Source organism: Budorcas taxicolor, chromosome 5 (genome assembly GCF_023091745.1).
Source record: "Budorcas taxicolor isolate Tak-1 chromosome 5, Takin1.1, whole genome shotgun sequence".
Taxonomy (NCBI): domain Eukaryota; kingdom Metazoa; phylum Chordata; class Mammalia; order Artiodactyla; family Bovidae; genus Budorcas; species Budorcas taxicolor.
The window spans coordinates 123792161-123818178 of NC_068914.1; the positions used below are offsets into that span (position 1 = coordinate 123792161).

The window sequence follows — 26018 nt, forward strand, 5'->3', positions numbered from 1 at the left end:
TGAAACATATATATTACCATATGTGAAATAGATAACCAGTGCAAGTTTGATGCATGAAGCAGGGCACCCAAAGCCAGTGCTCTAAGACAACCCAGAGGGATGGGATGGGGAGGGAGATAGGAGGTGGGTTTCAGGACAGGGGAACACATGTACACCCATGGCTGATTCATGTCAAAGTATGGCAGAAACCCCCACAATATTGGGAAGTAATTAGCCTTCAATTAAAATAAATAAATTAAATTTTTAAAAACTCAGTGTTTTTCTTTTTAGGGATATTTCAAAACTTATGCACTGTTTTGTAAGAAAAGTTATGTTTTTGTGGGGAATGAGTTTATGTTTGAAGGGAAAATCTTTTTAAATGATCTGATTTTGGTCTGATCCAAGAGAAAAACTATTTAGTGAATAACTTGACTGACTTGTACATCATTCAGAATTGTGACTCATGGACATGGCGATACAATATATTAACTGCAAAGTAATATCAATATTTTTATCATGATTGTGATTTTATACCACAGTTAGCCTGTCCTACAACCATTATCCTTGTGGATTGAAGATTTGGGTTCTAAATCTTACTTAGCTGGCTGATTAGCTCCACACAGTTCTTTATCTCTATACAAGTTTCCTTTATAGTGATATTGTAAAAATGAAAGGTTAGAATGAGTTTTGAGGACAAGCTAAATAAATAGTAGAGGCTGATATTATAAATGTAAACTGTATGCAATTCAGGCTTATTACATTTTCAGACATGTAATTAATGAGATTTTTGACTCGATGAGCATAGGTAACCAAAAACTAGTTTCTCTCCTTGGCACTGAAAAGCATTGCAGAGATATACCTGGAAAAAAGTTAAATGAGAAACAAAAAGAAAAGCATGTGTATCATATGAAATTTGTTTTCCTAAAAACTGTAGTATAAATATTGCTTTAACAAATATCATATATCATTTGTATGTGGAATCTAAAATAAGATACAAATGAACTTATAAAACAGAAACAGACTGACAGACATGAAAAAACAAACTTATGGTTACCAAAGGGGAGATGGGGTAGGGGAGGGGAAAGTTAGGAGTTTGGGATTAGCAGATACAAACTATTATATGTAAATAGCAAGATCCTACTGTATTGCACAGGGAACCGTATTCGGTATCCTGTGATAAACCATAATGGGAAAAAAATGTATATATATATATATATATATATATGTATAACTGAATCACTTTCTGTATACCAGCCACTAACACAGCATTGTAAATCAACTATAGTTGAATTAAAATTTTTTAAAAAGAATATTGCTTTTAAATGGACTTATGTAGGGAACCTACATCATCTACAGTTATTCCTCTTTATCTTCCATAGACCTTAGGCTGTGCCAAATATAATTTGAGAGAGGTGCTGGTTTTCTGTAACCTTTGAATATTTCAGATAGAAAAATTTTTAGTGAAACTAACCACCTCCTGTTAACTTTCTCTAAAACAGGGAGAAAACTGACAGCTCTGATCTGAAAAGGCATATAACAAGCCTCTTAAAAATTAGTTTTACCTCATTTTTTTTTTCCTTCTTTATTTCTAGGTCCAAAAGGCAGTAAAAGCACCCAGTCTCTTCAGAGTTCAAACCAAGAGCATGTGGCCACTTGTGAGGATGTTATTCTGACCAAACCAGCAGGGATCATACAATTCCCGAGATATTTTCACAGAACCATTAAGAGGTGAGGATGGAATTTTTATTATAATGAAAGTTTTTGAATGATCACTTGACAAGCAGCAACATTTGTTATCTGTTTAAGGAATTATTTTCCATCTGCTTTCCTGAAAGAATGGACTTTGAGACAATAACTGATTTGAAGTCTTAAGTATACAGAACCTGAATGTGAGATTACCCCTGCTGATAAACTGTACTTTCCTAACAAAAGAGATCACTTGTTAGGTAAAGTGAAAAGCCGAATCTCTATCAAAGAACTTTGGAGATTGAAATAATGTATGTAAAACCTTCTGGCACATAGTAGTACTCAATAAGTGGTTCATATAATATGCCACGGTAAAAAGAGAACTTTCCCTAAATTAAATAAAGAGTTGACTCATTGGAAAAGACTCTGATGCTGGGAGGGATTGGGGGCAGGAGGAGAAGGGGACGACCGAGGATGAGATGGCTGGATGGCATCACTGACTCGATGGACATGAGTCTGAGTGAACTCCAGGAGTTGGTGATGGACAGGGAGGCCTGGCGTGCTGCGATTCATGGGGTCGCAAAGAGTTGGACATGACTGAGCGACTGAACTGAGCTGAACTGAAACTTAAAGTGAGAAACAAAAAGTGGAGATTCATATAGTATCAATCCTAAGTAAATGTGTATGATTTGGGGAAGTTTAGGGCAAATTGACACAGGAATATTTCAGTAACTCTTGTGGATTGCCAATTAGAATTTAGAATAATACATGTGCTTGACCAGCCATTCACATAATGGGTGTACTTGGTTAAAACTTTTGACAAATTCAAAAGTATTAGAGAATATTTTTACTGTTATGTTAAAATTTTCTTTCACCTAAGCACAAAAGAATCAGGTACAGTCAATAACAGTGACTCACTGAGTGATGCATTAAATGCTGAACAAAGTAAATAACAACATATACTACTGAGAAATAATTTCTAACTTTCTTTTGTTGTGCTATAGCTGCCACTGGAGATTACTAGCCCCTATAAATCATATCATTCGCCTTGATATTATCAACTTCCAGAAGCAACCAATGCCCTTGGCCTGTCAGGGTCACCTGTGGGTTTATGAAGGATTTGGATCAGGCAAAAAATTAATAGGTAACCAATTTCCCATGAAGAACCATGCTATTGATTTTATTTTGTAAAATATTCTTAGATCATTTTATATTCAGTGTGCGAATTACAGATGACATAAATTAGTCTCTTCTTAAATGTGATATTGAAATAGCGTGTTGCTGTTACTATTTTTTATATTTGTAATTGAAATTAGCCTAATACTCTGATTAAGTTAAAAATAAAACCCAACTATGTGCTGTTTACTTGAGTCATACATAGATGAAACTTGGCCAGAAATACTAAAAATAAAAGATGAATAAACAGTCTCAGACAAATGCAGCACAAGAAAACTGAGAGTATAATATTAATCAGGCAAAATAATGTTCACAGTCAGTCAGTCATTCAGTTGAGTTGCTCAGTCGTGTCCGACTCTTTGCGACCCCACGAATCGCAGCATGCCAGGCCTCGCTGTCCATCACCAACTCCCAGAGTTCACTGAGACTCACGTCCATCGAGTGCGTGATAAATGGAATTATTAATTAGATAGTAGTCAAAAACCTGATTACAGTGACTTAAATTTATTATTGTGAAAGAATGAGAAATGCGGAGGCATGCAGATGCACCACCAACTCAACAGTTCAACTCTGTGAAGACTGGAATTATTGCAGTTCTCTTGGCCTTTTCCTAGTGGTTCCATAGTGGCTATTTCACTTGCAGCCATTACAATGGCGAGAAAAGAAGAAAGTGCCCAGGGAAGGGTTATCACCATGAAGAAAGCAATATGTCTCCAGGAGTCCTGTAGCATATTTAAGTCACTTTGGCCAGATTTTTCACATGGCCACACCCAACTGAGAGCGAGATGACTAGAGAAAAGGGAAATGGAAGCATAGTTTGGGCTGGCTGACCAAAGTTGCTCGGTTAGTTAGGATATAGCAGCCTAGAGTTCTGAAATCTGATGATCCTGGGTCCAGTAGACTGCAGTTCTACCACTTGGTAATTCAGTGACTTTGGAATGTTCCCAAAGCTTTTTCAATTAGTCACTGTCCTCATTGGTAACGTGATGAAAACTACCTGTAACTTTTCATGTGATTTAAGTGAAAAGACACAGCAACACTAGCACATATGTACATGAGTATTACAAATTCCCAGTGTGCCTAAGTCAGAGATATAGATGCCTAATGTAACAAGGTGACTCCCAGAGAGAGGATGTATAGCATTTTGCTGGCCTTTGTCTCTCTAGGAAGGTCCCAGGTGTCAGTGTCCCTCTCCACGTTGATCAACTACTGCCAGAGTTGATCAAACAGCCAATTGCTAAACCACTGTTCTTTTATTCTTTAGGCTTACATTAACATCCCAGAAATAGGTGCATTGACAATCTTTGTGTTTCTACTTAAGGGAATATTAGTAAACATGGAGCTTTTACATAACATCAGAAGGGCATAGCTTTCTGTGGGGAGAATGCAGCATCTAGGCTAGTATCTTTGGAAATTATCTCCACTTCTTGCTTTCTTGCCTTACAGAATACCTGTAACTTGTACTGCTTCATGAGGTTAGTTTGATAATTAAATGACAGAGTGCATGTTAATCAATACAAAAGAAACCAGGCACCTGCAGTGTTTGAATTAGAATTACACCTCTAAATTTGTATTTTAAAATTGTGCTGCTTAGAAGAAAAGATTAGGCTATTTTTTCCCTATTGTCCCTCAATGGAGTGTTGGAGAACACAAGGTTTGAAAGAACAAAGAAATACAGAAAAAGGAAAAAGAGTACATTAGCTATGTCAGTTATAATTTATAATATTGATGAACTGTATCTCTGTTGTTCTTATAACTTGTTCTTCACTTAGAATTCATTCATAAAATATATGTATTATTTCCTATCTTCTTCCACAAAAAGTTTTTTAATTCTATTTCAATTTTTGCAAATAAGACAGCCTCTAGTGGTTAACTCAATTTTTGAGGTCAATAGGTTATTGAATGAATATTTTAAACATAGTCAACAATGCTATATCCTCAGAATGCACAAATAGTTTAATATTGAAAATGTATTATCTAAAAGTGAGGTCAAATTAGGAAAAATAAATATAAATCAATGATAAAATATCATATCCATAAAACCATCCAAGTAAAAATTAGTTAAAAGTTATAATGTAAAAATCACTTTGGTTATAATTTGTCACAAAAACCATGTAGCTAGGAATAACACTGAAATGTGAGTTTTATGGCACAAATATGAAATTAACACATGCGTGCACATGTGCACACACACACATATCTGAATAGAGAAAAGTACCACGTTCTAAAACTGGAAGATGAAATTAACATTAATCCACCCCAAGGTAACCATAATTAAAACAGAGTAGTACTGGTACAAAAGAGACACACATGAGTAGACCAGAAGGGGCCCAAGAAACTATAAGGCATTTAAATGTGATAAATTTTGCATTGCAGATCAGGGAGGAAAATATAAATTATATTCTCCATCACCTCAAAGAACAGTTGAGTAAAGAGCTAAGCATTTTTCTTAAGGCATTAAAAGTTTATAAAATAAGCAATTATCTTAGTTGTGGATGGAGAAGGATTCTAATGTAAAAGCAATTGAAGACAACAGGAAATTATCAATAAATTCCTATATAACTAAAAACTTCCTTCAACAGAAGCAAAATAAAAAACAAGTAACAAACCGAGGATTTTCAACAACTCTGAGAAAGGTTTAAGGTAATTAATATAGGGGCTGTATATAAATCAGTATTAGAAAAGCCCAAATATGTAAAAAAATTAATAACAGCCCAAATATGTATGATTTAGCATTGAAAAAATGTCAGGTTAAAACCAGAGTTCCCAAAGCTTTTGAGTCTTTTGTTCATTTTCCTAAAGAATTGTGAACTATTGACCCAAGTGATTTTGAAAAGGCAAAAGCACTGGATTAACCCTCAACCTCTTTTGATTGATAAGGAAAGTTAATGAATACTTATATATCAGTTACTATACAATCTAAATTAAATCTCTCTTTATTTTTCATTTCTGTCACAATGAAGTTAATCCTCTGGCCATCTGTTTACTAAGAAGGGCAGTTTTCTTATAATAGTGAAAAGCTTAATAGTTCTAGAATTGTTGACTTGAAACTATGTGTGCATAGCAAACTACCTTTGTTAGAATGTTTGTTTCACAGAATACTATGTATGGTCAGTGAAACTTAGAAATGGTTTGTCACTAGAAGCACACTTGAATCATCAGCCCTATAATAATTAACAGTGACTCAACAATTATAAAGCACAGATGCATTCTTTTTGAATCAAGAGGATCCCTAACATAAAACAATTTAAAAATAGTACAATAAATAATACTTTAACCAACTGATTTTAAAATACGATTCAGAATTACTATTTTCCTAGGGTGGTTCCATGGTAAAGAATCCACCTGCCAAGCAGGAGACGTGGATTCGATCCCTGGGGTCAGGAAGATCCCTTGGAAAAGGAAAGGGCAACTCACTCCAGTGTTCTTGCCTGGGAAATCCCATGGACAGAGGAGCCTGGTGGGCTACAGTCCACGGGGTCACAAAGAGTCAGACACGACTGAGGGACTAAGCAGCAGCAGCAGCACAATAATACAAAAATGGGCAAGTGATCTGAATGAGCAATTAATAGACAAATACATGTGAGAAAATACTTAGCCTCTTTAAAGCATAGATGAAAAAAATTTACCTACTTAACTGACAAAAATATTTGAAGAATGATTATACTTAGTAAATAAAATGCAGTGTAACAGACATTTTCATGTTGTTGTTTAGGTATAATACATAGTTTCTTTCTGGAGCAAGATAGAGAAATGTTTTTCAAAAGCGATAAATCTAGAACTTTCAGTGTTTCTATTTTTATCCATACTTTTAAGAAATATACTTTACATTTATGTACAAGATATTCATTCAGCTAGTGTTATTTAGGATCAAAAAAAGGGATCAAAATAGGAAATTGGTTAAGAAAAGTATAGCAAATCCATAGAATAAAATGTTATATCACCACTAAATGAAATATTTTCATCTAACTTTTTTTAGAATACAGGAAAATCCTACTGTGATATTAAGAGAGAAGATTGGAATAAAAAAATTACATAGCATATATATATATATATTTTTTTTTTTTTTTTTTTTAAGTATGACTAAAGGTCTAATAGAGACCATTAGGTGTCATTTTCAAGGCTGTCCCTAAGTCCTTGAGGAAGTCAGTCCAGGTGTTTTATCAGGTTTCTTTTGTTTCTCGACCTGTGCACTCAAGGACAAAAAGGAATTGAGGTTCCTGGGCCAAGGGCATGCAGAAAAAAACATCCTTCGGGCTTCCCTGATAGCTCAGTTGGTAAAGAATCCACCTGCAATGCAGGAGACCCCCGTTCGATTCCTGGGTTGGGAAGATCCCCTGGAGAAGGGAAAGGCTACCCACTCCAGTATTCTGGCCTGGAGAATTCCATGGACTGTGTAGTTTATGAGGTTGCAAAGAGTAGAACTTGACTGAGCGACTTTCACTTTCACTTAAATCTAACACAGTAAACCAATTGGCTTCCCCTGGGATTTGAGTTAGGATAGTATTAAGGATTAGGCACAATAGGATAAATGGGTCCAATAGTTTCATTAATAGCCCTTAGGTCCTGTACAAATTGATAGTCTCCAACAGGTTTAAGAATAGGTAATACCAGAGTATAATATGGTGACTGACAAGGTACCAGTAATAAACCATATGAATCATACTTCTTCACTGTAGGAGAAATTCCTCTCTAGGCTTCTAGCTTTAGGGGATATTGTTTTTTACAGGCATAGTCTCATCCAGGTCTTAGCCTGATAACTACTGGTCAAATGTCTTTGTCTAAGCCCGAAACCTCAATGTTCCAAACTTCAGGGTTTACCAGGGCTTCTAGCTCAGTTGTAGATTCAGTCTGTTCATTTTCATTCTCTGTTAAAATCATTTGGTGATGAATAAGTTTTCCTTAAGGGCTTCCCTGATGACTCAGCAGGTAAAGAATCTGCCTGCAGCGCAGGATACACAGGACATGCAGTTTCCATTCCTGGGTCAGGAAGATTCCCCTGGAGGAGGAAATGGCAACCCACTCCAGTGCCTGAAAATTCCCGTGGACAGAGTAGCCTGGTGGGCTACAATCCAAAGGTTTGCAAAGAGTCAGACACAACTGAGCGACTAAGCACAATGTGACACAAGGTTTCGTTGTTCCTTTAGGAACAGAGTGGCCTCTAACTAGTTTAATAAATCTCTTCCCATTAAAGGGACAATCAGGCACAAACAAAAAGGAAGGTAAAAGTAGTTGACTGTTAATGTTACACATAAATTGTTCTAGGAAAGTGTTCCCTTGTCTTTTTCCTGATATGACCATTACATATTCTTTATGATTTTTAAGATTTCCAATCCTTTAGGTTAAGACTGAGAAGGTTGTACCAGTGTCTATTATAAGAAATTCTATCAAGTTGCCTGCTACTTCAATGATTACCCTAGGCTCAGCATTAATTATATAGATGATATCTCTAGGCAGAGCCACTTCTGGCCTCAGGCCCCTCTATCTTCCGATTGTGAAGCCTAATGGCCCCCATCACTTGCTGGCAACTGAGGTAACCCCTCTGCCCATGCACTGACTGTTGGCAAAGGGTACATTGATCACAATCTTTCCTCCAGTGTCTCTTCTGACCACACAGGGCACAGTGAATTTGTTTGGGTACCCATGGGCCTTGTGGTCCACCATGGTCAGATTGGCCCAAAAAACCTGGCCTCTCCTTTGGTGGTCCCTCAGTGGACAAATCCTTTGTAATCATTTGAGCCTTTTGTTTGTCTCTCCGCAGGCATTCAGCCTTTTGGGCCACATCCCTATAATGAAAACTGAATAAGCCAATTGGAGTGAATCATTTATAGGGGTTTGAGGACCAGCAGTTATCTTTTGAATTTTGTGCCTGATGTCTGGGGTAGACTGGGCTTTGAAATACACAGCCAAAAGGACTGTCCCTCAGGGGAAGGGGATCCTCATTTGTATACTTTCTAAAAGTTTCCTCTAATCTCTCTTGAAAAACTGCAGGGTTTTCATTTGGTCCCAGTTGGACTTCTTTTACTTTCTCATAATAAACAGACTTTACCATTCATGTCTTCTATCAAACAGTTAATCATACTGTCCTATCTGTCCCTGTCAGTAGAATTCATCTGGTGATTCTACTGTGGATCAGCATCAGGGACAGTGTCATTCCCCACTTGAAAAACTGCATGTCCTGGTTGGGCCCTAGTTGCCATTTGGTCAGCACTGTCCCTGGCTGCTAGTATTATATGCTGTTTTTCCCCTGGGATGCAGCAATGGGATAGTAAAAAATCTGCAAATCTCCCCAGGTGAGATCAAAAGTTCTCATTAACCTGGTAAACTCCTTAGTGAAAATTTCAGGGTCCTCAGAAAAACTTCCCAATTTATCCCCGACCAGACTTAGATCAAACATTTTGAAAAGGGCCCATGGACTGTTACTGTTCCTTGACTCTCATCAGGAACTTTGCTCAGAGGCAAGATTGTAGGGGCAGATAGCTGGTAATTTAGGCCACTATGGGTGCTAGCTGGGCTGAGATTGTGTTCCTTGGGTAGCTTAAGGAACAGAGAAGGAGTTCTGGAATATGGTGGTGGCCTTTCCTCACCTTTGCATACACTTTCCTCTGGGATTTTAGCCTCTCTCAGATTTGAGAGCCTCTGTTGGCACAATAGCTCCTCCAGGAGGGTGTGGAACAATTCCCACTGGGCTGTCAGCTACTGCAGGAGCAACAGGTTCTTTCTATGGGGGGTCTGATCTTCGCATGGCCCTGTACACTGGATCAGCTAAACTGTCTTCTGATTGCTTCCTTAAATTAGCCTTCTGGGCTACATGGATCCCTTCCAGTTACAGTTCCCAAATACAAGGTCATAAAAACGTGAACATGTAGTATTTCACTGCATTTTGATTCCCTTCTACAGTGTAAATCTAGTTGCAGTATAGTATTATAATTTAGAGACCTGTTCAGTGCTCACTTTTCTTGGCTCTCTAAATTATATTGCAGCCAAACCTGGTTACATAGCCTGAGAAGTTTTTTCTTTTTCAAATCTTGTTCAATTTTTTTCCAGTCCTGGAGTACATGTCCCAGAGGATGTCTGGGGTAGACTGGGCTTTGAAATACACAGCCAAAGGGGGTATCCAGTTGATACCCCTCTGGGTATCAACTGGGATTCATTCAATTTGACCCTTCTTAGACCCAAACCTGAGGAGAGGTCTCTGCTTCCTGGGCTATCCAAAAGTTTTGTTCTTGTGCAATTTGATCAAGATTTTCAGTTATGATTTTAGATGGTATCCCTTCCAAAGCAGTCTCCCGGCCAGATGTTAGTGCCCAAGAAATTGCCACAAAGGAATAGTACAGAAGATGTCCCCAATGGTGCTGATGACGATTTGGAATTTGTCTGGCTGCAAGTCAGAAATAAAAGGGTTAACATTTGCAAGGGCCTGGAGGGAGGACAAGACTGACATCAGGGCCTGGTAGGTCCTCAACTGGGCACTCCTAGTAATTAAGGAAAAGTACTTTGAGTCTTGTAAGCTGGTTCCCTGCCAGATTGAGAGAGAAGAGTGAATTGTTACACCTCGGTGATCATACAGGTCTTTTGGAGTTAAAAGATATGGAACAGATAGAGAGCATAGAAAGAAAACCTCAGGGTGAAAGAGTAGAGATTGCTAACTCCTGCAACATCATATAGCAACTGGATGTGTACAAGCACAGCCATTCCACTGCCATGGTATGTATCTATGTAGCCAGGACTCAGACCTGGTCAAAGCAACCCAGACAGTGAAATTCCTTCTTTTTCACATACCACTTCCCTTGTCGTCTCTACCAGCAATAAGATTCTTTCTGTATTTCCATACTACCTTTCCATGGCAACCCATACTGATTGCCATCATTTCTCCAGTTCCTTAAACACCCATATCATTGTTCCCCTGGCTTGTATCTCAGAATCTAATCAGAGCCGTAAAGCTCTCGGGGTTGATTGGCCTGACTGAAATGGGTTGTCATCAGTGGAGTGTCGTCCCCAGAACTTCTGACCCGTGGCATCCCATGGCCCGACCAGGACCCGACCCCAGACCTTCTTATCTTACTACAGTCCTGCTCTAGTCACCAGCTGAAATCACTGGGTGTTGTTTCCAGGGCTCTGAAGAGCTCCGGCACCACAGTCCTTTATGTCTCGGCCCAGAAATTAGTTCAGTGAGAGGCAAAGTGATTGATAGGAAGTGATTTATTAGAATAGGACATTTGTAAGGTTCACAAGTGGGAAGACAAGTACTCAATGGGTTACATTTTTGTAACCAGAGAAAGAGCGAGGGGAGGGAGATCTTCTTTGTATTTCTTGAGTTGAAAGAAAGTAGAACTTCCATCATCAGCTTCCTGCCCCAGGTAGGGCAGGGAAGTTTACTTCAACTGTCAGAGCACTTGGAAAAATATTTTCAAGTCTCAGTACAATGAGGACCTTTCATTGTGAAAAGTCATCTTTCCATAAATGATTATTTTTTTGTGTGCACAGAGCCTGTTTTGGTGGTCATTAATTTAATGACATCACTGGGCAGTTTGTAGGCCTTATTTTCTACTGTTGTTCTTTTGTTTGGGGGGCATTGTGCAAAGAACATGTCGAGGCCAAAGAACATGTTTGGGGGTTACTAACTCACTGGCCTAACTGAGCAGGATGTAGGTTTCATGCTTCCATTGTTTTGTTGTTTGTGGGCATGTCCTCTGTTTCTGTTGCATCTTTTTGTTGCTTAGTAAGTTAGCCATGACCCATTTAGACAGCATATTAAAAAGCAGAGACATTACATTGCTAACAAATGTCCATCTAGTCAAGGCTATGATCTTTCCAGTAGTCATGTGTGGATGTGACATTTGGACCATAAAGAAAGCTGAGCACCAAAGAACTGATGCTTTTGAACTGTGGTGTTGGTGAAGACTCTTGAGAGTTCCTTGGACTGCAAGGAGATCAAACTAGTCAATCCTAAAGAAAATTAACCCCGAATATTCACTGGAAGGACTGATGCTGAAGCTCCAATACTTTGGCCACCTGATGTGAAGAACTGGTTCATTTGAAAAGACCCTGATGCTGGGAAAGATTGAAGGCAGAAGGAGAAGGGGATGAGAGGATGAGATGGTTGGATGGGATCACCGACTCAATGGCCATGAGTTTGAGCGAGCCCCGGTAATTGGTGATGGACAGGAAAGCCTGGTGGGCTGCAGTCAGTCCATGGAGTCACAAAGAGTCAGACATGACTGAGCGACTGAACTGAACTGAAGTTAGCTTGATTTTATCATTAAGTAAGCCAATCTGACTTTGATGTTAAGTGACTTGTTTTGCTTTATGAGTCAAGCAAGCCCACATTGTTTCAGAATTTTCCTATTTCTTTCTTGAGTGATCATTAGTCTTATTGTGGTCTCCCAAAGCCCCCTATAGTTCCCACTCTATCTACAGTTCCCTAATGGGGAACTCACTATTGTGCTATTTGATCATCCCACTCTGTCCCTATCATAGGGAGAAATACACCAATATGTTCAAGTGGATATTTCTGAACTGCAAGGTTATAAGTAATTATTTTTTAAATTGTCCAGATTTTCTCTAGTGAAGGATTAAACATTCTGATCATAAAAAAAAACTATAAAAATCAGAAGATGAAAGAAAAACATTATATTCTAGAAGTTGAGCTAGATTCATAGGGTAGCAGTTACAGAGAACTTTAGAACAGCAGTCTGGCTCACAAGAGAGAGAACCACGGGTAAAGATCAGTCTCCATCATCTTCTGAAGGATGCTTTTAGAAATCCAAGGGCAATGGGAGGTTGAGTGAAACCATTACTAATTAGCCCTAGGATTCTGACTCACAGGAGACCTCTAAGAACTGTTGCCTAAAAAATGTCATTTAGACCAGCTAGCAGTTTTGACTTTTATGCCAATTACTGTACCTTGCCTCTTATTCATTTCGTTGTGCTGTGGATATATGAAAGTTGTATGTAACAAAAGCTGAAATATACTCTTTTATGTATGGTTATTTCAATCTTGTGACAAAATATCTTTTAGTTCCCTGATGACCTAGCCAGACCATGTTACCTTCTTTTATATTATATAGCTTTAAAAGATCTACTTAAGTATTTCAGACATTATGAGAACGGGGTACAATGTCCTACTTGGTTTGGAACCACTTTCTTAGAACTGCTTACAGTCACAAATCTAGAATGTATCTATTCTAATTGGGTTTTGTTTTGCTTAATTTCCCATTATTGTTGGTAGTAGATAAACTATAAATTTGTATAAAAATAGGATTTTTTCCTTTTACTTTGCTCAATAACTTTTACCTTGATGAATGCTAAGAATGTTGTTTTGCGGGGGGTGGGGTTGTTTTGTTGTTTTTTGGCTAGGAAATCTATGTGAAGGAGATTCACCTTCATTAAAGTCTCATGGTCCTCTTATGATGTTGATTTTCACATACCATACAAGTTTGGCCATGGAAGAATTTTCTTTGAGATATTCTTATCATATGTCTGGTAAGTCTGTTACTTTGTTCATACTTATATCTATATGTTTTTGCTTTATTGTGCTTTATTAGAAAATATGTGTCAAAAAATAATGTGTTCTTCATTTCATTTGTAAGCTTTAGAAGAGAAGAAAAAGATAGTATATAAAGTTTTAACTTCCATAATCTGTGGAGGCATCAAAGTAAACCTTCACAAAGTATAAGATTTATCAAATTTTTCAGTTTTTATTACAGTACCTAATAATTCTGCCTAGTTTTCTGTATACTTGGAATATTATAACAATACAGTAGGAATTTTTCATCCCTAGCCTAAAAGTTTCAAGCAATTTTTCTATATTGAAATTGGTTACCTTAATATACTAATATCAAGAGTAATTGATTCCTTTTTTAAAACTTGTTTGGTGGATAGTTCATATATATTAGATGCAACCAGATTATTGACAAATATGCTTTGCCCAACATTCCTATAGTTTTGGTAAAAGCGCTGATAGCATTATCAAAATTGAGAACTATTGCAAATTATGGAAATTGGATGTTATGGAGAAAACATTTGCAATTATGCTTAATTCTGAATTAAGCATTAGAGTTGCTCTAGTCCTTAAGATTTATCAATTCATACTCATTAAAAATGTTAATTGGAATATAATTAGAGAGTTATTTCTACAAAAAATTTTTACTTTCTTAGTCTGGTAATGTGAGAAATGTTGGATAGAGAAAACGAAGATTTGCATCAAGTTCAAATTATATAAGTGAAAGTTGTATCATAAGGGGCTAATGTAAACAGAATCAAATTTCCCATTTAGGCATTTAATTATTCAGATTATCAGCAAATGGTTTTAAACTTATGCTAGACCATGTTTAAAGCACTGAGGATTCAGTGATGAGCAAGACTGTCCCTGCCCTAGAAGAGTTGACAGTTTAGTTGGGAGACAGTCTCTGTAAACAGAGAAGGACAGAGAGTGTTGCTTATCACCCAGTTCTACCAGGATTAAGCCACTGCAGTAGCTGATGGACAGTGCACTCTGTGCTTCAGAGAGAGGAAATTAAAGTGATAACAGGATGCTCTGTGCTTTGAACAAGCAGGCCCCTTACATAGCTAGATGTGTATTTCAGGAAAAATTTTAGTGAACCCAAATTTCATATTTTCATGTAAAAGCACTGAAATCATTAGCTTGAGATCTCTGTTCCTTGTGACTAGCAGTAATCTTCTTTCAAGACATGTGCTTGACTGTCCATACTCCCTAGCCAAAATGACATTTAGACTGGCTTCTCCCCCCTACCTCTATGGAACAGCTTGTTCAGAGTTACTGAGCAGTTGTCTCATGGGTATAGTCCTCAGTAAGACCCTAAGTGAAACAAAACTCACAGCTCTCATGTTTTGCATTTTTGTTTCAGTCAACCAGTCAAGTAATCTCAGAAAAATATAGAGTGAAAAAACGACTATATTAAGATTTGACAGGGGGTCTTATTTAGTTTGGTAAAGGATGGGCATGGAATTCTGGGAAATCTTTGTTCTGTTATAGCAAAACACCTTCAAATGTATTTCTAGTCACTCTCTCCCCTTTTACCCTTTTGCTTTTTCTTGAATCTATTCCTATAAGGCTTTCTTTCTTACCCTTCCCCAGATAGTGTTCTTGCCAAAGATACCAGTGACCCCCATAAGTTCAGATATGACAGTTACTTCTCGGTCATAACAGCTGCATTTGGCATGGATGACCTCTTCTTCCTTCTAGAATTTCATTTGTCATGGCCTCCAGGAAACCACTGTTACTTGACTGTCTTCTTTCTTCACTGGTCTCCTTAGAGTCTTTTGGCTGGTCGCTCCTCATATTTCCTACCATTAAAAGTTGAGGTGTGCCGGGACCCGGTCCTTGACTTTGTTTTCTTCTTTACCTGTACTCACTCTTAAGTAATCTCACCCAATCCCTAATTTAAATACCATCTTTGCACAGACAACACTCAAAGTATATCTCCAGCTTCTAATTTGAACTCTAGGACTGTATATCCAACTGCCTCCCTCTTCATTTGGGTATCTAATAAGCATCTCAAATTTAACAGGACCAAAATGCAACTCTTGATTTCCTACCTCTGTTTCCAAATTCTTCCCCCACCGGTCTTCCCCACCTCAGTAGAGGACAACTGCAATTTACTAATGAAGTGTTCAAGCTGTTATATTGTCCATCCTTGACTTTCCTTCTCACATCTGTCATCAGATTTAGAGTTCATCTGTGGACCTGCAGCAAAATTAATCTAGAATCCAACTACCTCTCAACAATTCCATCATAACATTCTGATACAAGCCTTTGCATAGTCTGTTTTACCCTTAACAGCCAGAATGATCATTGTTAAAATATTTAAAAATTTTGTTTAATTTTTTGACTGTGCTGGGTCTTCTTTGCTGCGTGGACTTTTCTCTGGTTGTGACAAGTAGGGGCTACTCTCTGTCTGTAGTGTGTGGGCTTCTCACTGCGGTGGCTTCTATTTTTGCAGAGCACAGGCTCTAGGCAAGGGGTCTTCAGGAGTTGTGGTATCTGGGCTAAGTAATTGAAGCTCTGGGGCTCTAGCTCACAGTAGCTGTGGCACACAGGCTTAGCTGCTCCTCAGCATGTGGGATCTTCCCAGACCCGGGACCTGTCTCCTGCATTGGCAGCCGGATCCTTTACCACTAAGCCACCAGGGAGGCTCCAAAGTAATCATATTAAAATGAATAATTCACATCATGTTATTCCTCTGCTTAAAACCTTTCAGTGTTTTCCCAGCTCACTCTTAGTTGGCCTTACAGTGACCTATGAGATTCTGTATGATCTGGCTCTTGGCTACCTCCTTGACTACCTCTCCGATCATTTACCCCAGCCACACCAGCCTTTCTGCTGTTGCTCAGCCATACCAAGCATGCCCCCCCGCTGTTCCCTCCAAATCATACAACCAGGCCTACAAATAGATGGTGCTCAATAATTGCTTGAATAAAGGAAATGACATCATAGCTGGGGTAGATTAGTGAGTAGACAGTAAGATAGTAGCTCCTTACCTAATAAATGAGTAAGAAATACATCCGTCTTTCTCATGAAAATCCCTTTGGCTGAGAGCTAAAGAATGAGTAGGAGTCAGTGAAGCAGACTTCATACATGTATTCAATTTCTGTTTTCAGATAAACATAAACAGCCTTTAGCGCAGACATTTTTCCAACAACAGCATAAATGTTATAGGTTCACCCTGTATGTGAAGTTTGTTAAAAATCTGACTCATTTGGCTTTCCCTGGTGGCTCAGTGATAAAGAATTTGCCTGCCAATGCAGGAGATGCAAGTTTGATCCCTAATCTGGGAAGATCCCACATAGCGTGGAGCAGCTAAGCCCATACACCGCGACTATTGAGCCTGTGCCCTAGAGCCCAGGAGCCACAACCTGAGCCCACAGGCCACAGCCACTGAAACCCGAGCCCTAGAGCCCATGCTTTGCAACAAGAGAAGCCACCACAATGAGAAGCCCATGAACTGCAACTAGACCAAAGCCCATGCAGCAACAAAGACCCAGCAGAGCCAAAGACAGATACATAAATAAATATTTTTAAAAGGTCTGACTCATCATTCATACTCATGAGATTACAAATCAAAATATATCAGTGGAAACTGTAATATTAATATCTATGTGAGTAAGAAATATAAAGCCATTAAAATGTATGTGTAATATGTAGTCATATGGAAAAATATTCACAATTGGGGGGAAGTTACAATGATGTAAAGTGAAATACAGCTTTTAAAAAATGTATACTATAGCTTAGGGAAAAGCAGGATTTACATTAAAATATGAGTATTGGTTACTTATGGGATTACAGGAGACTTCCTTTTTTGAAATCTGTGTTTTGGAAATGTTCTCCAATGTAAGTGTATCACTTAAGCAAAAGAATAAAAAATATAAAGCATTAATTAGGATATATTGACTTTGAGAATTCTCTTATTCTAGGTTCCATGAGAGGAAACATTAAAGTTAATGGTAAGGAGGATAAAGGAGGTAAGGAATTGGCTTTGTTGATCTGCCTTTGGTTACCTGATATTATAGAGACAGAGTGAGGAATTTCCTTCTGCTAAACACTGTTTAGGAATAAGTATATTTTGGCTGCTGTCAAAGACTTCTAAGTGTTATGTCCTTATTCTATTTGCTTTATAATGAGATATGAACTTATATTAATTTTCTGAGTGTCAAACTTTGGAGGTAGTGGAGACCTAGGGCAGATCAGAGAGTAGAGAGTAAGAAGGTAGCACCTTATCTGATTGCTGTGTAAGAAATACATGTTTTGTTTATGAGATCCCCCTATTTTAACTCTGTTATTCATTAACATTCTTTCCATATACTTTATGTCCTCTGGATTGTGCTTGGATACCCCTCACCCTCTCTTTTTGCTGGGCCATTGCACAGTTAACTAAAATGACAAGATTATTGATGAAGTAAATCAATTTGGGGGTGGCATTAAATTTATATTGAATAATGCCTAGAGCATTTGGAGTAAATCCAAAATATCATTAAATTCCTCAGTTCTCTTCTTGGCGTAGTAGCTTCTTGGCCCTTGTGAACCATAATATCCTGATTTCAACTATCTGAGAGTGACCCAAATTTCCTTACCAAATAAAATGATTATAATTTTTAGTATAGGCTGAATTTTAGGAGTATGTCATTTACTCAGGGATTTAGAAGACTGTGTGCTTAAAGATAAGCAATAAGGCTACATCACAATGTATATGTGGGCGACTTAGTGGTTCATAGTTTGTGAGTTAAAGTCAAAGAACTTTGTCTTCTTTTGGGAAGGGTCAGTTTCTCAAAACAAAAGTCATTTATACCCTGTGTCACCATATATAAGGAGCTATGGAAGTAAGGAAAGAGTAATATAACTTAATAGAAATACACTGCAGTGTAAGGTTTTAATGACCTGTTGTAGACATTAAAACCAGATCCAAAAAGTAGTAACTCAGCTCCTTGACTATTGCATACAATATTTTTTTCTTTTTGCCTCAAGGGTGTCCAATATTGGATCTGATTGCAGTTAGTTCTTTTGAGATCACATCTCCCAATTATCCTAACATTTATCCTAATATGCTGAACTGCACTTGGACTTTTTATTCTATGTCTGGAAATAAAATGAAGGCATTGATTAAAGATTTTATAATGGAAGAATCTTGGAACTGTGAATGGGATTATTTCAATATTTATGATGGACCAGATCAACAATCAAGATTACTTGGTAAACTGAACCTTCTTAAATGTCCTATGTTGAGTAGCATTCATAAGAAAATTTATATAATTATATATGTGGCAAACATGATCTACATTTGCCTTGGGAGCAATATCATTTACTGTCAGAGACTTTCCATCAGATCTTTCATCAGAATCCTGAATACTATTAAACATAATGTGATGAGCATAATACCACACTCAATGGCTCTTTGCCTTTAATTCCAGCTTTTCTTGATTTCAGTGATTCCTATCTCATTTTATCATCAGAGAGCACACTAATTTTGTTTTTCTCAGGAAGTCATATATTTGAAGAGTTTCTGTTGCCTAAACTGCATTTTTAGGTAGCTTTTTGAAATTTTGTTTACTCAGATTTCATCCTCACGATAAAGGTAGCTCTCTTTAGATCCAAGGTAAATTACAAAAAAAAAAAAAGGCCAATTAACTTAAATAATCTTTAGAGATTTATTGACTACATGATGTCTACTGTGTTTGAATGTCAGACAATGTCCTGAGACTGACTCATAGAGGGAACTTTTCCAAAGATTTTGTAATTCAATATTGTATCCCATTCTCTAATTTCCAACCAGGATACCATTACAATCCACCTATCACAAAGGACAGGAGAAGAGGTTTGAAGCTCTTTTTACAAAGACCTTAACTACTTTTGTGATATTCTAGGATTTATAACACCAGTAGGTTTAGCAATGTACTTTGAAATTCCAAAGCTAATTAAAATTTTTCTTATCAGTGAGTTTGGTTCCTGCCAAGAATTCTAGAGCAATAGAATAGAGGTGGTGGAGACACAAAATATCAAGCTATTAGTTCTCCATAAGATTAATATGAATCATCTGTGGTATCAGATCCAGAATTATCTGGTATAATTCTCCAGAATGCCTTTCAACATAAGACCCTTGGAACACACCTGGAATTGAACAAGTTGGATTTATTACTCATTGTGGAAAAGGAAAACACATATCCTTGAAAACCATGGAGTGTTAACAGGATGGTAGAAAGAACCTCTTATAGGATTTGGATTTTGAATGAGTAATTTTGGAGAAGGTCTAGGGAAGTGGACTTGCTTCAAAATTACCCATTCTAAGCCCAAATCCTAAATTCTAGGGAAGTGGAACAGCTTACCAGGTGGTGCAGTGGTAAAGAATCTGCCTGCCAATGCAGGAGATGCAGGTTCAATTGGGAAGGCCAGGAAGATCCCCTGGAGAAGGAAATGGCAACTCACTCACTCCAGTTTTCTTGCCTGAGAAATTCCATGGACAGAGGAGCGTGATGGGCTACAATCCATGGGGTTGCAAAGAGTCAGACATGACTGAGCACCCACACACTAAGGAAGTGAAATTTGCTCTAGATTGCTTGCAGGAAGTGGGTGAGAAAGTGGGGCAAGTTTATGATTGGGTATCTAGGCGTGACTGGAGTACGGGTAAAATTGTAATTGATAATGAAGTAGCAAGTCTTCATTTTAGCCAGAGGTCAATGTTTGGTATTTTATTGGTTACAGATGACCTTGTTTTTGTCTCATCACAGATTCAGAGACAGTCTGATGTTGGTATCCTGTGAGATTGTTTGTATCTCACAGGAGACCCTGGTTCAGTTGTGAGTGCTGGACCAGTTTCTGGATGTCAAGGCTGCTTTCCTATTTCTCACTCTACTATTTTTCAACCTGACAACATTATTTGTCTTTAAAAGTTCCGATTAATAAAAAATTCATGGGTCAAAACATTTAAAATGTGACAACTCGTATTTCTATAATTAGCTTATACTATTCTATATAAAGGTGAGGTCACTACCATTAGTTTGCTAGTTTACACAGTTTTATTGCATATAATTTTATATACTTACAATCATTTTAGTTCAGTGAAATATGCAATTTTATAAGCATTGTTAAACTGTTGAACATTGAACCCTATTGCTCTTCTCCCATCTGGTGAGAAGAGCTAGCCCAAATATGGATCCACATTGTCTATTTTGTCTCAGTTATCTTTTCTTACTAAATATTTTCTCACCTAAAGAGAATTCATTAGTTTTTAGCTACTTTTTAGTTATTTCTGAGAATGTAGATGGAATGGTACACAGCCTCCAGATTGGTTTCATTGCAATGGTTTTACAATATATTAATGAAAATAATTAGCAAAATTAAGGTTCATCTGCTCTTCATTCTTTCATTTACCCCATAAAGGTAAGACATCAGTAACTAGTTAACACCATATTAAATATACATGTCAGATTAATTCATGACTGAGCATTTTCTAATGTGTTAGACATCTTGAAGACACAATGGTGAACAGTTCAGAAGTGATCATTGCCACCTTCTTTTGAAAAGACATAATAAAAAAAACTAATAATAGTATTTAACAATAAATAATAAATAATTACTGATTGTCAACATGTGTGCTGTGCTTAGTTGCTCAGTCATGTCTGACTCTTTTTGACCCCATGGACTGTAGCCTGCCAGGCTCCTCTGTCCATGGGGATTCTTTAGGCAAGAATACTGGATTGGGTTGCCATGCCCTCCTCCAAGGGATCTTTCCATCCCAGGGATTGAACCCAGGTCTCCTGCATTGCAGGTGGATTCTTTACCATCTGAGCCACCAGGGAAGTCCAGGAATACTGGATTGGGTAGCCTATCCCTTCTCCAGGGAATCTTCCCAACCCAGGAATCATACTGAGGTCTCCTGCATTGCAGGTGGATTCTTTACCAGCTGAGCTACCAGGGAAACCCTATGTCAACATAGTTTGAAGGAAATTAGTTGCAGCAGCAGTATGGAATAATAGTGGGTACACAGTTGCTTTAGTTAAGATGGTCATGGAAGGCCTCATTGAAGGGGTGCATTTGAGATCCAAAGAATGACAAGGAAACAGTCAGGCAAGGCCGAGAAAGCATGTGCGAAGGTGTCTAGTATCTCAGGTCTGACCGTACCTCCTACCATTCTCCTTCTCCTTTATTCTTCCTTGGATTAACTGAGCATAATCTTGATTGGCCCAAACGTGACTTCAAGATTCACTTCCTTAGTTTGTTCGGGTATCTGTCCAGATATTATATAATCTAAGGCCTCTTGTATCACATCATCTAAATAATCCTCTTACACTTATCCTTCTTGGCATTAATCATGACCTGGCAGCATGTATATTTATTTGTTTAGAATCTGTTTCTCTCCACCCGAATGAAAATATCCTGATAACAGAGCTTAGTCTCCTGTTCACTGCTTTATCTCCAATGTCTAAAGTACTACCTGAAAATAAATATTTGATGAAAAAATACATTAGAAAAAGGCCTCGAATATGGGAATAGTTTGGTAACTTGGGGAACTATCAAAGATCAGAGTGGCTAGAGATTGAGTGAGGACGGACTGGAATGAGGTGAGGTTGTACAAGATGAAGGTTTTGCCCTCAGGTCATGCAGCTCAGGTTATGGGAATGAGTGGGCTTTATTCCCATCCAGTGGGAGGTCATTAAAGGTTTTGGACAAGGAACTAATTTGAGAGCTGCTGTGGCTACCACGTTGGGAATGGATTTTAGAGTGACAAGTGAATTATTTAAAAAAATATATATTAATGATGTTGTGATAGTTTCAAGTGAACAGTGAAGGGACTCAGCCATATGTATATATGTGCTTAGTCGCTCAGTCATGTCCGACTCTTGCGACCCCGTAGACTGTAACCTGCCAGGTTCCTGTGTCCATGGGATTTTCCAGGCAAGAATACTGGAATGGGTTGCCATTTTGTACTCCAGGAGATCTTCCCGACCAGGAATCGAACCCAGGTCTCCTGCATTGCAGGCAGATGCTTTACCAACTGAGCTACAAGGGAAGTCCAACCATATATATACATGTATCCATTCTCCCCCAAACACCCTTACCATCCAGGCTGCATAACATTGAGCAGAGTTCCATGTGCTATATAGTAGGTCCTTGTTGGTTATCCATTTTAAATATAGCAGTGTGTACATGTCCATCCCAAACTCTCTCGCTATCCCTTCCCCCCTTGTCAGGGTGAATTACACCTGCAGTTATGAGGCAGTTATGATAATCTATACCTATGCTGTCTAACCCATGTTCTAATTTAAATTCAAATTTTAGAATGAAATGGAATGTAGTATTAGCCACACTTCAAGTGCTCAGCTGCTACATGTAGTGAATGATTACTATACTGGACAGCACTCATATTGAACTTCCCATCATTGCAGAATGTTCTTTTAGTACTGTTTAGGTACTAATGTCGCCTTGCAAGAGGATGGTAACAAGGGAATGCAGGTAAAATGGACAGATTGGGGAACTGATAGGCTTTCTTGACGGAATAAATGTGAAATTAGATCTGCAGATCAAGGATGGCTCCTAAGTCTATAGTGGAAAGTTTTCAGAGGTGGTGGCATTTACAGAGATGGGAAATACTAGAGGGAGAAATGGATTTGTGGTGAAAGATCTATATGGGTCATGTTATATTTTTAATGCCATGATACATCTAAGGTTGAGTTGGCAGTAGGGAGATAGAAGTAGAACTCCTGAAGTTTGGACTTAAGATACAGATTTGAGAGTTATCAGCTTCTCATAAATTTCCTTTAGTTATTCTTTCTCTGACATCATCAATCTCCTCAATCATTCTCATCAGTTTCAAACATATTCTATTATTACCCATAATTAAAATAAAAATAGAACAAGAAAGTTAGCTGTTGCCCCATTTCTCTGCTTCCCTTTACAGTAAAATCTCTCACTTTCTTAGAGGTTGATGGCTATACATAGTTTATGGGATTATGGGCAAGAAGTCACGGAGAGATCAATTATAGCAAGGGAATACTAATAGATTAGGATGCATAAAAGTGGTAATTTGGGAAGTAGAATGATTGAAATCAAATTTCAAAAGTCTCAAATGATTCCAAAATTTCAATGCAGTGTTGTTAGTAAAGAATTATGACAAAAGAGATAAGGTCCTTTGTATGGTTAAAGTTAGTGTTGGCACTGAGCTGGCATTCACTAACTTGGCCTCACGAGTCTTCATTGTAAATATCCAGTCAGTCTGGTTGTTGCCCCTGACATACTGGTTATGAAATGTCATCTTTGGTCAAGCAACAATTTTAAGGAACATTAACAATTTGGAACACATCCATAGAACATAATGACCAGGATGCTGAAGGGTGTGGACACCTGGGAATGTTTATTTTAGAGGAGAGAGAAAACAGAAGGATCACAATTTCTTCTCTTCAAGTATTTATGGAATTTCCATAGATTCTCAGCCATGCATGAAACTTGTTCTGCCTAATAATATCGAATAGTTATTGAATGTTTACCATTATTCATGCATAGTCCTGAGAACTTATAACTCAATCTTCTTAGCAGCCCTATGGAGGTAGCTGGTGTTACCCTCATTTTAAATATAAGGAAACACAAAAATGTTAAGTAACTTGCCTCTGGTAACATAATTAATAAGTAGAGGAAGCTGGTTTAAAGCCCAAGCACTCTGATTCAAACATTTCTATCCTTGGCCACTCCATTAACCATATGATTACACTGATGCCTTTTGATTCAACATAAGGAAGAACTGTCAAGCAATTAGAACTGCTTAAAAAGAGAAAATAAATGCTCATAAGTTCCACATAATATCTTCAGATGCAGCTAACATATGTCCAACGTTGTTTTAGAAGAAACTCAGTGCTAGATGAAAGATTAAACTAAATTATCACAAAGATTCTATGTTTAACCTAGTTCTTTACTTCTCATTCAGCTACCCATCTCAAACCTACACGTTTTGTACATGTGTTACCTGTATTTCTACCTAAGCCATTAACAGCAATATTGTACTTCACAGAACCAAGGGTAGAACTATTTTCATACCCATCAGATCTTCCCTTCAGGTTAACATTGTATGGTTATTTAATCAGCTGTGAAGCTCCCTAGTCATATAATTATCCACTTACACTTTATATCTGTTCACAGGGACATTGTAAGGTACTTTATTAAGTGCTCCACTGAAATCAAAATTCATTAAGTTTATCTCATTCCCCCTAGCCACCATCTAATTAGCTCTTTCCAAAAATTAAATTAGGTTAATTTAATATGGCCTGTTGAGGATCCCATGCTAGTTGCCCATGACCACTGATTCCTTCCTAAAGTGTTCAAAAACCGCCTAATAATTTGCTATAAAATTTTGCTGAGGTTTTTTTACTTAGTAAATGTTTATAATGCTTCATAAATACAACTTTATATAATCCTGTATTTTTTTAATCTAAATTATACAGATGAGAAAATTGTGGCAGAGAGGTTAAATAACTTGCCTAGGGCCACATAGCTAATAGAACTAGTCCAGACTAGCAGTTTGACTTTGGAATCTGAGCCTGTAAGGACTAAGCTACACTACTTCACTGATATAAGATTTTGCAAATCCTTTGGCCTCTTTGTTTTTCTCTGTCTCCTACCCTTCCCCCTCTGCCAACCCTCAATCTCCTTTTTGAAAAGCAGAATAACATTTTCCCATTTCCATTATGTTAAAACTTCCAGAGTGTTAGTTGACTTTACACAGATTGCCTTCATTTGACATGGTGCCTCTCCAAAGCTACCCACGACATCCAGTTCACCAGATTCTTCAAGGATAAGAATGACGCAGAGATTAACTTTCTCCTATTCCCCATCTCTTTCCCAGATTCCTCAAAAAACATTATCTTTAAGACAAATCAACAGTGTATCATTTAGTTTGAGAGAATCTCAGTTACAGCTTGTACAGATAAATTACAGCAGATATCTTGTCACTTATCAGGACAATGTTTGTGACAACTTTTGCATTTCTATATTAGGAAAGGATCGTCATTAGTCTGTATTTGGGCAGACTACATGTCTTAGTTTTAGCTACTATAATAAAAATACCATAGTTTGGGTAGCTTAAATAACAAGTATGTATTTCTCACAGTTATGAAGACAAGAAGTTCAAGATTTGCTGTCTGGTGAGGGTTTGCCTCCTGGTTCATAGCTGTCTTCTTGCTATTTTCCCATAAGACAAATACAGGGTCTAGAGAGCTCCCTGGGTTCTCTTTTATAAGGGTTTATAAGGCTCCACCCTCATGACCAGGTCACCCCCAAAGGCCACACCTCCTAACAGCATCACACTGGGGATTAGGATTTTCACATATGAATTTTGGGGTCACACCAACATTTGGTCCATAATGGTATCCCATTACTTCCATTTCTCTGTCCATTTATCTTCATTGAAATGCTTCTTTAACCACCCTTATAATCAAAGATTGCCACACAAATTGTATATTGCTTCCATATCAATTGCTAGCCCAGTCTTTTCCCTTTGATCTTTAAAAATCTATACCCTTTGTCTCAATCAAATCATGAATTTCACCCTCAGAATCTTGATTTTACATTATTGATAATCATTCTTATCAAGATTTATTTGGAATTTAATGTCCCCTCTCTCCTCCATCTTTTACCCATGTAATTACACAGAAGTATTTTAATTATTGAGTATACT

At 37.7% G+C, this 26018-nt stretch overlaps 1 protein-coding gene across 1 annotated transcript in view; it reads left to right on the forward strand.

Annotated features, from left to right (window-relative positions):
* The window catches only part of OVCH1 (ovochymase 1), a 110047-nt gene that overhangs the window by 54998 nt on the left and 29031 nt on the right, over positions 1 to 26018 (forward strand). Inside the window, exons 17-20 of the mRNA XM_052640608.1 lie at positions 1572 to 1707; positions 2670 to 2809; positions 13201 to 13326; positions 17278 to 17325. Coding sequence (XP_052496568.1) covers positions 1572 to 1707; positions 2670 to 2809; positions 13201 to 13326; positions 17278 to 17325 — 450 coding nt within the window. The remainder of the gene's footprint in view (positions 1 to 1571; positions 1708 to 2669; positions 2810 to 13200; positions 13327 to 17277; positions 17326 to 26018) is intronic.